Below are 15,676 nucleotides of genomic sequence, written 5' to 3' on the forward strand. Positions count from 1 at the left end.
AAGTGAAGCATATCTTTTTCTTATAGGAGTACTTGCTTTTGAGTTTTTCTGTGCATTTTAGTTTTCCCTTTTATTTTTTAACTTATTAACTCTGACAAGTAACCTCTTGGTTGTGAACAATTTAATTCACAATTCATTTTTCTGATTCAAAGTGAACACGAGTGCCCTAATCCCCTAATGGGAATTAATTGCATGTTTCAGTGCTTAACTCTGATCCTTTCTCAATCCCCACTGGGACAAGTTTCTTCCTGAAGGATCTGTGTTTGCTATTCAAAACACAATCTGAAAGGTAATGATTTTTCTTATAAAAGGGAGTCAGAGCAACCGAATATTAATGTTCTTTTTATTGTAAGGGAATGAGCTTTATCCAAAACCTCATTTTATGTCAGGAAGGGGAAATTACACTGAACTATATCTGATAAAATACTGAGCGAATCCTGGTGGTCTTTTTTGTCCATGTGAAAGTTGTTTAACATAGGTTGCTTTTTTGTGGTTGGTAAAGAATATTCTTTTATGGAAATGAGTTGTTTCCTTCACTGAGAAAAAATTACCATGTCAGTAGTCAGAAGGGACACTGGACATTTTAAATGACACTCCTGTTGACCAGTAATGTGACCTTGTGATTAATCTAGCTCTAACCCATCTGCCATATTTGGTAGCTCATGAAAACAAGAACAAATAGTGGAAAACATGTTAATCCTTGATTCTGCATTGTTTTTAAAGGGTTTCATACTATTTGAATATTGTTTATCAAGGCTCTTTCAAAAAGAGTCCCAGGCTCTCCTCTGATGTTCTGTCTGGCAATTAGCTGCCAAACTGCTGTGTTGGGTGAAACTGAGACAGCCTCCGAGCAGCTTAGTGACTGATGGAAAAATTTGGAAAAGCACCAAACGGTCTGAAACTGCTTTTGTTACACAACAACAATGAGGGAGGAAGGAGGAGATACTCCGAAAGATAGCCAAGGAACAGTGAATCTAGGGTTTTTCATATCTTTCACTATAGCAACCCCTTTTTCCTTTGTAGGGTATGTGCAAAATTAAGCCAAGACTGAACAAAATATTTTTATGGCCTGGACTGTCAAAGTTTGCAATACCTATGAAATGCAAATCACAGCAGGAGGTCAGATTTGACATCTGAGGAGGGCTTGAACAGTGTGTCCTGTACCTGCCTCTTGCCACCCATTGTGAACACTGAAATGTACAGATTTTCTTTCAACTGATATGTGTGCAAATCATAATTTACTGTTCAGGCAGGAAAGAATGGCCCTGTTGTCAGTGTACTTGTGAGAACCACCACCTCTGGTGTTTTCCACTCAGTATATTGTTTGTCATCTGATTGTTACGAACACAAGGGAGAACCTAGCTGTCTAAATGCCTGGGTCAGGTACGTCCCTGCACTTTTAACTATAGCTTTTAAAATACCACTGATTTCATTTCAGATCTAATTTTTCCAAGCATCCCACGCAAATCTGGTATTATTTAGATTATTTGCAGTGTTTGAATTCACAAATGCTGACTCATGAAGCTGTTACAGAAAATTCTTCAGTACATTGCACGAAACAACCCCACACTACTCTAGGCTTTTCCCACTGCAGTCTTACTCTGCCTCTCTTTGAGACATTGCCTTTCCCTTCAAAAGCTGGTAGCACACATTTGTACAGTCCTCTCATGTCAGGGGCATTATTCATCCTCTCTTCTGCTAAAGCCAGAGTTCATCCCTTGTCTTGGTGAATGTCCAGGCTGTATATATTTAGTTCACTGCTCCTATGAACATTGCCACAGCTTTGCTCTTGCTTCATTTCCAATTTCATGTTGTGACCCAGCTTGTAGCATTCTATGGAAAAATAAGCCTTCCTATCTCTCTCTCTCTCAGCTAAATGTTGTCGTGCAACATAGCACGATCTTGTGTTCAACCACTTTAATTTTGTTATCAAATGACTAATGCTATATTATTCCATGAAACAAGTAGACACGCAAGCTCCCATACTGAAATGGAGCTACTGTAATCTGTGAGAGCAGAGATACAGTTTCTTCAATATCGAATATTACTCTAGCAAAAAGGTCTCTGCTATGGGGAGGAATGAACTTAATGACACATTTTCTTTTATTAGGGAAGAAAACACCCAAGCAGCTAGGACTCCAGTCCTCTGATATCACTAGACTGAATGTATCAAATGCAATCTTAAAGATTCCTGTCTTCAATCCTCTGTTTTCTAGCCATACAGGTATATTTAGAAATGTTACTGCCACTACACAGTACGTGTAAGTTAGCTTGTTAAGTAAAGAATTCTTGCTGTGGTTTTGGTAAAGGACATAAAAACTGTATCCCAGTGACAAAAATAATCATCTTGGTTTGTCACCAAGTATTGTCCCGCAGCAACTGGGGGAATCAAGAAGCAATCTAGTTTTACTAAGGTTCAGAAACATAATTACTGTAGTCCATTACCCAAGTTACCTGTGTGCACGTACCTCTAGAATATGCTACGTTTTCAACTAAAAATGTTTTACAAAGCAGTTTTCTTAGTAATACTTATTTTTGTCCTTCTCAGTTCCTTCTGTAGGTAGAATGGCCCGTGTCTTCGTGTATGGTACCCTTAAAAAAGGCCAGCCTAACTACCAGCGCATGATAAACGGTACCCATGGGATAGCAAAATTCCAAGGCAGGGGCCATACTGTGGAGAAATACCCTTTGGTGATTGCAGGAAAATATAACATTCCTTATTTGCTGAACATGCCAGGAACAGGCCACCATGTTGCTGGAGAGATTTATACTGTTGATGACCAGATGCTGCAATTCCTTGATGAATTTGAAGGCTGCCCAGACATGTATCAGCGTACTCCAGTGAGAATTGCAGTAGTAGAGTGGAAAGGTAAAAGCAGTGCACCTGAAGAGAGACCAGCTGTTAACAGCATTATGGAATGCTTTGTGTATAGCACAACTACCTTCCAGCCAGAGTGGGTAAATCTACCATACTATGACAATTATGATTCCCTTGGGAAACATGGCCTTTGTTATGTGCTCCGTGAAAGTAGAGATTAAAAATGGAAGATAACGACGTACCTGAAGAAGATGCATTAAGCCTATGTTGATCAGAAGCCTCTAAAGTAAAGCTATAACACCATGGATTGAAACATAAGACATCTGTAAACTTTCAGCCACAAACTTTATTGTTTCTAAGGTTAGGATAAGGCCACAAACCGACACCTAGCCTTATTAATTATTTTTGCCCTCTCACCCAAGGAAAATAATTGGGGTTTTTCAAGTGGTGAAGGATATACTTTTGGTTTCTGCACAGTATAATCATCAAAATAAAAGGGCAGATAAGTTAACTTATTTTTTACCAGATTTGGTGCATTTTCATGACAGTTTTGCAAGCCTGGGAAAACAAGATGATGAAATACAGCTGAAAACAGTACTCTATGAAAATAACTCAGCTTTAAATATTGGCTTTTGTATTGGTATTTATTTTACTGCACAGAACAGCAAATGTGTACTGAATCTATGTTGTGCTGCATGAAAGAATTTAGATTGATACAGAAACCATGGTAAAGAGAATTAAGAGCAGACAGAATAGAAAAGCATGCCTGTTGCTCTGCATTGTAAAATAAACTTCTGGATTTTATCTGTTAAACATAACTGGTTAAAGGATCTCACAACAATTCTTATTATCAACTTAAGTCTAAGACATCACTGAGTGAAATCTCAGGAATATCAAAGAGTTAAATTTAAACTCATGTTTTCATTTAGTCCCAGTAGACCAGACTAGCACTTTTGGTGCCATTACGGTCCACTGGGTAAATCTGTGTTCAGGGACTCTTAAAACACTGGTTTTAACTGCCCAACACGCTATAACAGATATATAAGCGCTGTTATGAGCTCTTATATCAATAAGACATTAGCTAAAAGTCTTGAAATCTTTCATGAAAAAATTGCATGTGTGTGCAAACTAAGCTGTCTTATTTAAGGGGAAAACATTTTTTCAGTCATCATGTAAACCCCCTAAGGATGTGGTGAGTTAGGTGTTTAAATCTGTGGCAACATTAGTTTAAGGCAGAGATTTAATCCTTTTTTCCCCCTCCCCTTTTTGCACAATTTGGACAAATACTTCCCTTTTATTACTTGATGCTACCTGATCTGTCCTGTATGTTCTTTGGGTATAACATTAATAAACCAAATGTTACATTTAATATCCAAACTTGTGACATTAGGGAAGTTAAATGTATAATATTTTTCCTGTGGAAAGAATGTAATTACATTTTTAATGAGGCTTCTTGCAGTGGGCAATACCATGTCAGGACTACATCCTCCCCTTGCTCCACAGCACATATCCAACTGATGACAATGGGAGATTTGCAAACTGATGTAGGACATAATATATTCTTATTAAATTCTTAAACTTTTAATTAGTAAAGTTACTATTGCAGGATCATTCAAGAGGAAATGATACAGGGCACTTGAAATGCCCCAGTAAGATATAATCGGTCTTTTTTCTGACTGCCTAACACAAGAGTACACTGAGTCGCATGTAGATTTTCTTCAGAATTATCAGGCTAAAATATGTTTTGTTTTTTTAATGAAGGGCAATCTGTAGAATCTGACCTAGGTCCACTTACACATTAAGCAAGCTGAGAGATTGCCACAGCCTGCTCCAAAACTAGGACAGTGGAATGGAAACATTATTGAATATTGAATTAAAATATATTGATTCCTGACAGGGTAAAGTGGTGAGATACAGAACAGGAAGTTAAGCATGCTTGAGTCCTAACCTGACTAATTCCTTTCTGCGCTTTGGGCAAATCAGCAAGCCTTTCATTGTGCTACTCTTCTCTGCGGGCTGGGAGATGGGTAAAGCTGGTGGAATGGTGCTTTTAATTTCTCTCCCTCTGCATACATTAAGGACATTTGCACCATTGTAAAGGCAGTCAGTACACTAGTCTGAGTGTCCTTAATGGACATAGAATTTCAGCCTCAGTTTCCCTATTTGTGAAACAGGGATAATAATTATCTATTAAGCACACAGTTGCAAGTTAACGTTATTCTACAGGCATTAGTTAATTATCAGCAGTAGAAGCAGCTCAAGAAGCGTTATATTACCCTCTACCAAATTAACTAGAAATTGCCTTCTAGCAAGGCTCACACTTTCACACTTGAGTGTATATACATCTTAAATCAAACATCTCAAGCAAAACAAGCCTTTGGGTAAAATATGAATTTGAAAATAAAAGTCACTGAGATGTGCCTAAGTCATATGGATGCCTTTGGAAGTGTTGCCTTTTATCCCTAATATATAAGATGCTGAGAGTACCCCCATAAGTGGATGAGATCCTTCTAGTAATGGTTAACTGGAAAAAGGTAGCATTCATATGTTCCCCACCCCCGCAAGCCCTCTCTGGTCAGCTTACTTTTGGGTGGTTGCAAAATTCAGGGCAGGACTGTTGGACAGTCAGGTTCATACAACAAAGCAGCAAACAGGTTTGTGGAAAGTGAGCACAGCAGGCACTGAGTATAGTCACTTCACAAAAGAATGTGCCATGGCAGGATGATGGGGAGCTTATTTTTTGGTTGGAATAAAGTATAAACTAAGCGTCACCTCCAGGTGGTGATTCAAAGTAATTCAGGTGTTGTACAATGTTCATAGCTTCTTCTTGGTTGGGACTAAAGTAACATTTTTAAGCATACCATAAGAATTATTCCCATAAAGCTATGCTATAAGTCATAAGTGTGGCAAAACTGTAGTCCTCAGTATCCCCAGGTCACACCTTCCTTTAAGCCTTTCACACTGTCAGCAGAGGGTAATCACAAACTTGGAGTAAATAAGTTTCTCTCTTAAGCTGCTTTTTTTAAAATTGAAGATGTTTTGCAAAAAATACACTGAATCCAGAGTCACCACCAGCTGGTCTGGTGCTCTGAGGCAGTGGGAGGAAACTAGAAAAATACAGAAATTCATGCTTACCAATTAGGAAAGGTCTTGCATTTTGTTCTTCATTACAAATGCTCTTGTTTGGTCAATGAGACGGGTATCAATAGAGCATCTTATAGCAGGAAGGACTATCACTCTATATTCCCTCCATGTGCACTCCTTTTCAGGTCGTATCTGACTTCTCTTATTGCATTTCCAGTTTCCTACCACTATAAGGCAACTGTACACAGTGCTAAATCACTAATCGTCCCAGTTCTTTTTTGTGGAGGTACTGCATAGTAGCAATTGGTAGTCTATTAAATGTAGTAGACTAGAGTTAGATCTTCCTCTCCTGTGAGTGCTTGGAAGCCTAGACACTTACAGGGAGGAAAAAGCTGCCTCAAGCATCATCTTGGGATGGTTCGAAAGCTGGGTCAACTATTTCCAGAAGAGCCTGCATCAAGCAAAGAGTGGAAAGGAAAATGAGGGAAGGAATCTGAAAAGGAATACAATTTCTGGAGGTCTGCGCATCAGACTGTAGGAAAAGTCTGCCACCAGCAAAAGAAAACATTGTAGGTGTTCTAAGTATATTCTGTGCAGAAACTTCAAAGTGCTAATGAATATAATAAATCTGAATAGAAATAAAGTCCTTTGCAGTAACTGTTTAATGCCTATGACACTCAGTAATAGCAAAATTGCTCAGTTTGGTCTTTGGGGATTTTTTCACTTTTACTCATTACTTCATGAAAGTGGATTCATGCCCATATGAACTAACATGGCTGAAGTTATTTACTTAAACACTCAAAGAGGCTTTAGCATTTTTAAGAAGAAATACTGATTTTTTTTATTGAAATTTATTGGATATTGAAAATCAGAAGACAGTTACAAATCTTATGTACAAGTATCTATGTATACAAGTAAAAATCTGAGATCTGTTGTCAGTTTTGATAGCTGCATGGGTCATCTTCCATTTATGCAATAAATACAACTGCAAAATCTGCTGCCTGGAAACATCTGTCTTTCAGATTTCCACATAATATTGCCTTCGTTTTATATTCCCGATAGATAGACATAAAGAGTTCATTGACCTGGATGAAGACGTGAAAGAAATGTGTTTCATTCCAGTTCCACCAGCAGATCTCCTTCTCCAACTGTCTCACCAGCCTTACAGTGCACAATTTTCACCTGCAGTTAGAGACAGAAATGATTTTAAATCTTCCCAGAAAACATGGTTCAGCTTTAGTTCACACAACATATGTTAATGGATATGCTGTAAAGGAGATGCAGAGTTAATGGTGAGTTACTGAATTTGCAATACAGAATAGCTTGGGAGATCTCATCCTCTAAAGGTATGTAGGCACCCCACTCCTGTTGTTGATAAATGTTCAAGACCTGGGAGGATTTGGGCCTCAGTGTCAGAGTGCACTTACAGGAATTACAGCACAAGACATTTGGGTTTTGGTTCTTTAACTGTTTGCTCAGTTCCTACCAAACTCCCAGCCTGTAACACAGGAGCAGCTTGACTTTTCAACATACTCAGTTTGTATTTTTCATTGAAATACAAGACTATTAAAATGAACACTGCACTTTATCTCCTATGTGCATGGTTCTTCCTGCGAAGTTGCTGCTGCATTAGCATATGCATGCGCAAACTGTTCATTCAAGACAGAGAACACTTCGTTAAGGTGGCATCATACCAGAGTCCTATGGCCTTTGTTCCTTTCAATATGTGAGTATGGGAATTTAAAGGCCCACATTAAAATGATGGAGAAACTAGGAAACATGAAGTTAACACCTTCCAGGTACTGCTTCTGAAATGTTCTGAGTTGCAATCAAGGAAATGAACAAACATTAGAAAACCAGGAAATACAGACATAAGGTGGTGGTTTCTGCAAAAGCTAGTAGTGCCACAGCTTTGACCCTGCTGTGGAGAGATGCCAAGAATTCAGAACATCACAGACTGTTATCCCTTCCTGAAGAGTCGTAAGTAAAAATAAAACAGAATAAAAAAACCCACAAAGAACCTAAATTGTCAAATAACTGCAGCTCTAGAGGAATCCCACATTCAGTCATGGTTTTCTGAAAATGTTTTTTCGCTTTCTACCAGCTCCACATACCTAATATATATGAGACTAGACAGCATATATGGTGCTTCATTGCTATAGGGGGAATTCCAGATAATTATGTTTGGAGCTCCACTTCTTTGAGTGTACATCCACTGCAATCCCAAAATTGTGTGTGCATTTCATGTAGATTTACATAAGCAGTGTCTAAACCAGTTAGCATGGGTACTGATGGCAGAACGGCCAGAGCAGCCTGCAGAAGATACCATGCTTCCTCAGCTAAATTGAGGAGGAGCCAAGTTAGGTTTGCTATGTTTACCCAAACTGCAGCTACACCCCTGGATTGCACTGGAGACATTGTCAAAAACAAAAAAAACCCCAACACATGAAAGTCCTCCGTACTCAAGCACATTACTGGACTTTCAAAACAGATGTTTATTTCCAAATATTTTTCTCCCTCCTGCCAGGCTTCTGTTTAATCTTATATTAAACAGAAGTCCCCAAAATTTTGGAATAGAAAACACACTTTACTTATAGTCTGAACTCAAAAATCTTCCAAAAGACCCTTCTCTTCTTTTACACAAACCTAAGTTTCAGCAGAAACTGAAGATCACTGAGTCCCCTCCCCTGCCCCCCCTCTCCCGCTGCCCCGTGCTACTTGAAAGTTTCTGGAGGTCACTGTGGCTAAATTCTAGTTCTGACACACGTACGGTTACCCCATAAATGCTCAGTCTGGAGCCAATATAAGTCCAGTGAAATCCTCCTTCCTTTACTCATTTTACAATCTCCTGTAACAGGCACAAATTAAAAAACAGATAAGCCCTAGTGAATTGTTTTAGCAGCTAAGAATATAAAAGTGGGGTTTGGGTGTTGAAAGTCCTGACAGAAAAAAGGGAAATGGAAAATCTTCCATGCGAAGACAAATGAAACCAAAGGATATGAAGTAGATTCAAAAGAAAAAAAAAACCCCCACAACTAGTCCAGTGCCAAGAATATCAAGTACTTCACCACTGCCTTAGCATTGGGTTGCATTCACAGTAGGAATCATAACTTTGAATTTTGGAATGGGTGACCACAGCATTTTTCTCTTAACATAATGATTTATATTTATCAAAGGCCCTTAATAAACAGACTTGGTAAATGAATCTCTATATGTTCCCAACTTGTTTTAGTTTTTCTAAAGAATTGCATCATCTTGTTATAAAAGGGAGACCTTTGAAAAAGCAAAATAATACTCTGTGGTAGACAACAGGCCCAACTCATGCCAATGCACGATTTAGGTCCTAGTTTAAGGGTTTGAGAGGGACACTGGCCGGGTCAATTTTACCCTGATGCAGAGGGAAAGGGCATCTGCAGAGGGACAGATGATGTCTGTCACCAGATGTGCATGGAGAAAGCTGAAAGACAAGATACTGGGTTGCAGCGTAAACCAGTGGGAAAGGAAAGTTTAAACTAAGAACGGGAAAGCTTGGGTTTAAACAGCAAGCTGTGCCTGTGGGAAACTAGGGTGAACAACAAGCAACGATTAAGAGGATAAAGGAAATCAGCAAAGATCAAATCTAAAATTCTGACAAGTAAGCAAAAGCATAAGGAAAAATGACAGGCAAGGCCTCGTAGCAAAAGAACTTCTCGAAGGCTAACAGCAAAGACTCCACGGTGTAAAAGCAGGAAATGAGAAAGGATGTGAAAGAGTATGCGCTGCTTCTTCCACCTGTCATTTCTTTAGTGGATTCTGATTCTGCACCAGGACTTGCTGCAGAAGGGGAAGCTTGGGTCCAATCCCTATCCAGGGACTGACTTTCATTATTTCATCCAGAGACCATTTTACATGAAGTGCATAAATCAGCCCTTGGAGGAGTGCTGGACACTCAGGTCCATCCCTCTCCCAGGCAAGTGCCCTCATCACCGGACTAGAAAGTCCTACTCCCTCTCTCCTTGTTCCAATGCACCTGGAATTCTGTTTTGAACAGCAGTCCGGCTCTCCTGTTCCCTGGGCCAGCAATTTAACCACCGAGCTTCTGTGCAATAGAAGGGCATTTCTTTCTGCTCAAAGAGCCTGAGCCTCTTTCTGCTCTTCACTGGAAAAGGACAAATTAGATGCTTCTGTCTAGCTTAGAGTTTGGGGCTGTGAATCCTGGTGTGACACAGGAGCTTCCCTGCAGTCCAGAATTAGGTGCTTAAGTCCTCAAAAGCGGTGAGATACAGCCCTGCCATGAGCCTTTCTCATGGCCCGCCCTGCTCAGCAGGCTGCCTGTTACATATCTCACTCTGAGATACATAATTGCCCCCCACGCTCTCAGTGAGGAGTTCACTGTACCCAACTCAGGCTGTGGGGGTTCCAGTCCAAGAGGCAGGCTCCTAAAAGATGTGACACACAGCTTTGCGGAAAAAGTACTTCTGCAGATTTAGCCCTTTGTGTGTAACAGCCTCGTGCCTCTACCAAATCTCACAGATACATTTGCTTGTAAGGTTAGCCTTGTTCATCAATGCTGCAGAAATACTCTCCGTGCCTTGTTCATTATTTGCATTTAATGAATTAACTTGCAAACAGATCTCTTATGACTCCCTTAAAGTATGGAATTTGGAGAAGTGGCTGCAGCACCTTCACCTTTCAATCCCACTTCCCAAACTTCTCTATCTTAGAAAAACAAATCATTTTGAAGAACTAATTTACATTACTTCTTGCAGCCTGTAAAACCACTTCATGCTGTGTCATCTGAGTCCGGTAACTAAGTTTCTATGCAGATCTAAATAAACATTAAAAATTAAAGGCATTTCATTTCAAAAGAGCTAGAGTGAAGAACGATTGTACTTCTAATACTGTAACAGTCACAGCTCCCCTCCTCCTTCAGTAAACTCCAATTTGACAAGTTGCACACAGGTTAAAATGGCATAAAGAAACATACCTTGCCAGTTTTAGCAGCAACCAGACTGTTCTGCATTTTCATAGCTTCGATCACACAAATCTCTTGACCTTCTGAGACCTGGTAAAATTTAAGCAGTACAAAATAAGGGAAGAAGATTTTAAAATGCTCTAAACTTACAGTATCTTTCTGTACAAAACAGCTATTTGTTCCATAGGCACCGTTTATTAAAGACTAAAATGTGTTTTACAGAACAGCTAAACTCAACTTGTCTCACACAAGTCCACAGCACAATATGACGACATGCTCTGGGTTGCCGCTGGCTAATCAAAATTAGAACAGAGAAGGAGTAAGACACAAAAACACCCCTCAAAGTGATCCTCCCCCCACACATCCCGCATTCACAACTTGAACTTTCTACACTCACGTTCTACAGCCGTCATAGTATGATATCAATAAAGGCCAGACCAAAATTTAATTTGTGTGGATTTGGCTGTGGAGCCTCTGCTGTGCTTCCCTGGCTCAGAGCCCAGGGACACTAATCCTGATTCAGAAGCCAAAAGTTTCTTGGCATTAGTCCTGTGGAGCATGGACCAGAGGCTTTGACAATACCCAGCAGACTAGTGCCGAGCAAAAAGTCACGCCTTTGCACGTGTCAGGACATATATGGTGGCTGATGACTTCAGACGGACTTAACTGAGCATGCTTACTGGGAAACACCAAGCTTTAGCCACAGGGGAGGGACCACAGGGGCAAAATGGTAATTTTCACCACAGCTGATGGCCCTTAAAGAGAAACACTCAAGTTTCCTCTTTCTGCTTGTTTGCACTCTGCTAACAGGCATATGCAGGCCTGAGGTCATGAGCAACCCACTGTGCTGCTCTGCTGCTGGGCTGGCTGTAGCTAAGAGTTAAATTCTCTTTTCGGTGCCTTTGACTATGCTGCACAACGGAAACAAGCCACTTGAGGTTTTACGCTCCTTCAGCAGCTTACCTATTTATGAGGAAAAAACAGTGTGGTCCAAAAACTCATCCCTGGCACAAGCCCAAGGACTACAAGAGGACTCTTGGATGCAAGTGATGATCATTCAGAGATGTCAGCCCATGGATTTATGGTCTGGATGGAAGTGGAGCTCTACCCTGAGATCTAGTAGTAACTCACTGGTAGCTTTGTTGGCTGCCTATAAAGGATGTACTTTTCCTGAGATGTCTGGGTGATCTTCATGGACAGCCTTATAGCTTAGATTGCTCAGTGTCTTTGAGCTGTGTCTTCCTTTCTTGAACTGTTCAGGTGTTTAAAGCTGTTTAGTTTGAAGGCTGTTTTTGTTGGGCTTTTTTCATACAAGTCCCTTCCAGCCCCTAATGTTTATGAAATCTATGAAAGTATATAAAGCCTGCGATTCCCCATGATGTCAAATTTAGGAATAACCTCCTTGTGAAGGAAGCTGTATGCAATGTTACGCAGGCATCTTCTCTCAGTGTATCACTACCTGGGATATATCTAGGATAAAGGTTTAAACAGTTTGGGAGGGTCCTATCCATCAGAGATGGATGAAGACAGAGTGAAGAGATCCTGTATAGGGATATATTTTCTTGTCTTAACAAGACCTGTCTTAGGAAGATACACGCTAGCAGTATGTGTGTGTCCCAAATGCTGTTTTAAGCTGGAATTAATTGTGTATTTTTAAACAATGGCTGCCAAGCATCAAACTCTACCATGCAGAAGCAGTCAAGCTTCTGAGCAAGGCAGAGAGAAGAAAGTCAGTAGTAGACAAAAAAGAAGTGTCTACAATATCCCCCAACAGACTGTCAACAGCAATCTGGAAGTTTTGGAGTAAGTTGTATCACATATTTGCTAGAGAAACACTATGTCCAAATTTGAAGAAACAACCAACACTATAAATACTGCAATTCCATCTTGAGATTCGGGAAACAAATTTACATCATTAACAGCCGGAGCTTCTATGTATAGCATCACACACTTGCTCTTTGTTACGAGTTATTTCCCCTCTATTTTATCTCCACCTGTCTTTTGTCTCTCTTCCTCCACACCTGCTGCTCTGTCTTTAGCCCTCTTTTCAGTAACTCTCTCTCCTTCCTGCTTCTCATCTTTATTTTCCCCTCCCCTCCCACTGTTATGCTTTTCTTCCATCTGCTCTGAACTCTCCATCCATCTCTGAGGTTACGAGTGCAGTCATGGGTTTGGAAGCTATTAATGTATACGGTTTGGTTTAAAAAAAAATCCAAACCTAAATTAAACTAAGAATTTGAAAAGTTTTTAATGGGAATTTAAACAAGAGAAATCAAAACCAAACCCAGTTTAGCTATGGTTGACACTCAAAGCTACAAAAGAGATACAACAGTTCCCATAATGACCCCTTAGAAAGGTTCAGGGCCATGTAAAAGGAGACTGGGCTTCAGAAATTCATAAGAGCTGGGAAATTCAATTCCAGGTCTCCTACTGAGTCAGTGCACTATCAGGGGCCAATCACTTTGGTCATGAGTTTCAATTCTGGGTTCTTCTGATTCGATACCTACCTTACCAGTTATTGGGAGCTCTGGCTAGTTTAGACCTGTGAAAATCTAGGAATTTAGGGCACGGCAACACTACCTCCTCAGGGGGTCAGGGCCATTGCAATGAGGTTTACAGGTCTGGACACGGCTCCTCACAACATGGATATAATGCAGTTTTTTTTAATGTAGTACTTGGAATAAGCCAAAATACGTTACATCTGTTTTGGGAGGCAGCAGACTATATCCTAGCACAGGCTACAGGCGGTTCTCAGGCTCAAGCCCTAATTATGGAGTTGGGTGCCTAATTTCAGATGTACAAATGGTCAGAAAATTTAGCCCAAGCTGAAGTTCCCATCTCTAAAATGGATCCATTGATCAACTGGTATGCAAGCTAGTCTTTTAGATGTTGTGTGCACAGAGCTTTGAAAATGTAATTATTCCTTAAGTGCTAAATAGAGTTGTGTCTGTGCATCTTGGGTGTACTGTACTACAAACAGCATTAAATACTACTGTGATGGATAAGTGTGAAAACCTGTATTTGGAACCTCCCAGCTTCTGTTTTGTGTTTACAGGATGACTATAAAGAGTTGGTCTTTTATAGGGGAAAAAACACACAGACAAAGTAAGAGTCAACATCCTGTACTCTTGTTAATTTAGAAGGAAGACAGCATTTTCAGTAGGTCCCCATGTTAAAATGCTGTGACAGCCCTTTTGATAATGAGCAATTTGTTTAAAATTACTTTGGCAAAAATGTCACTTAAGCACAGAAGTTTAATCATTGTCCTTACGTTAAACCTTTATAGCTCCTTTCATTGTGTTGCAAAGCAACAAATCCTAAAATTAGGCACTTGTACCTCTCTATTTTCTCCTTCTCTCTTTTGGGCTTTGTCCAATTTCTTTCATTACATAATTGCATGTATCCTTTAGCCTGTCTGTATCATTAGGCTGTAAATGAAAATCTTAGCAATGTGTATAGCTTTTTCCTCGCTCCCTTATTTAAAGATAAATACGGGCTTTCCAAAATACTGTACTCTTTTCATAAGGTTAGATTTCTTCCACTGTATGTTAAAACTATGAAATTCAATTCTGATTTGCAATTATCATTACATTTTAAATTTACAGTGATGACCAAGATCAGTCAAAACAAATACATAAAAATAAACAGAAAACAATTTTGATTGATCTGAGCCCAGGAAACTAACTTGTGCTTTCTGGTAAAAAGAAACAAAACAATGTCCTTTTTAAAAAAAGTTTTATGCGGTACAGAGACCTACTTTTATACTACTTGGGTTAATGTTAATATGGACATGAAAAAATGTATTTAAACTTGTAAAATGCATTTTTACTGCAACACCAGATATTTTAATAATTTATGTTTTTAGTTCAGTTTTGTAATTTTATCAAACATCCAAAATGGAAAGAACTGAAGTGAAGGGCACCTAATGTTCAACTGTTTCTAACAATTTAGACATGAAATTTAGGAATGGTAAATAGCACTGATTGCATAACTTAGTCTGAATTTAAAAGAAAATATTACAACAATATATGGAACTGTCTTCAATGTTTTTCTAACCAATAACTGAGGATGAGAAATGGAAGTGGAATTTGAAAAAGAAACAACACCAAACTATTTCCATTATACCAGAGGAGGAACGTAAAGATAATTGTATTCTCAGAGAAGACTTTAAAATTCAGAGGTACAATAAGACAACTAGTATCTGAGGACATTACCACTACAAGATCTTTATGAGTATAGTGAACTCTAAGACTTTTGTGAATCATTTGATAAAGACTTAATGATTGTGACAGGATGTCTTCTATGTTAGGCTTACAAAATGGTCACAAGCCCCACAAGTCTTTTTGATAAACCCAGTCAGCACTGATGTATTTCTCCACTCTTTGTCTAATTGGTGTAAAGTTTGTAGATCTGAATCCTGTATCTTTCATCCAGCTTACTGCGTCCTCTCCTTTGACATAGGGTCAAGGTTCACATTCGCATCCGATTATCAAAGTGGCACTCATTAAGCAGCAGCCTGCCTCGCACCAAAATGAGTTAGCTTGAAGGAAAACTCAGCCCATTTACTCAGCAGATTTCAGCATTTTAAGGAGGCCTGAATGTCACACAGTATTGCTACATTTTGAAGAGTTTCAGACATCTCCAGCTGATGATTAATTGTGAGTGATGGGAAATAAAATCCAGTAAAGCCAGCTGCTTGCCATGGTCGGCAAAATTACTATAATGGATATAGGCTGCCAATTTTCCAGTTTTACTGGCAAGTCTTCCAAGTGTAATTAAGGGAAGTTATAAATGATATGGAAATCTATCAAGTCCCATAT

General features: G+C 39.4%; 2 protein-coding genes across 4 annotated transcripts in view; one reads left to right on the forward strand and one right to left on the reverse strand.

Moving 5' to 3' along the window:
* Positions 1-6,555, forward strand: part of GGACT (gamma-glutamylamine cyclotransferase) — a 41,760-nt gene extending 35,205 nt beyond the window's left edge. Inside the window, exons 2-3 of one of the 2 annotated variants that reach the window (XM_006027404.3) lie at positions 2,111-2,224; positions 2,549-6,555. In XM_006027404.3, coding sequence (XP_006027466.1) covers positions 2,566-3,039 — 474 coding nt within the window. In that variant the 5' untranslated portion in view covers positions 2,111-2,224; positions 2,549-2,565 and the 3' untranslated portion in view covers positions 3,040-6,555. The remainder of the gene's footprint in view (positions 1-2,110; positions 2,225-2,548) is intronic. The other variant, XM_025208620.1, reaches the window with a different exon arrangement.
* Positions 6,556-6,725: 170 nt separating this feature from the next.
* PCCA (propionyl-CoA carboxylase subunit alpha) overlaps positions 6,726-15,676 on the reverse strand; it is a 465,712-nt gene continuing 456,761 nt past the window's right edge. Inside the window, exons 22-23 of one of the 2 annotated variants that reach the window (XM_025208618.1) lie at positions 10,869-10,946; positions 6,726-7,084 (exon numbers count right to left, since the gene is read on the reverse strand). In XM_025208618.1, the coding sequence (XP_025064403.1) occupies positions 7,016-7,084; positions 10,869-10,946 (147 nt within the window). In that variant the 3' untranslated portion in view covers positions 6,726-7,015. Of the gene's footprint in view, positions 7,085-10,868; positions 10,947-15,676 lie in introns of those variants that run through there. The other variant, XR_003094961.1, reaches the window with a different exon arrangement.

Source organism: Alligator sinensis, unplaced genomic scaffold (assembly GCF_000455745.1).
Source record: "Alligator sinensis unplaced genomic scaffold, ASM45574v1 scaffold744_1, whole genome shotgun sequence".
Classification (NCBI taxonomy): Eukaryota; Metazoa; Chordata; order Crocodylia; family Alligatoridae; genus Alligator; species Alligator sinensis.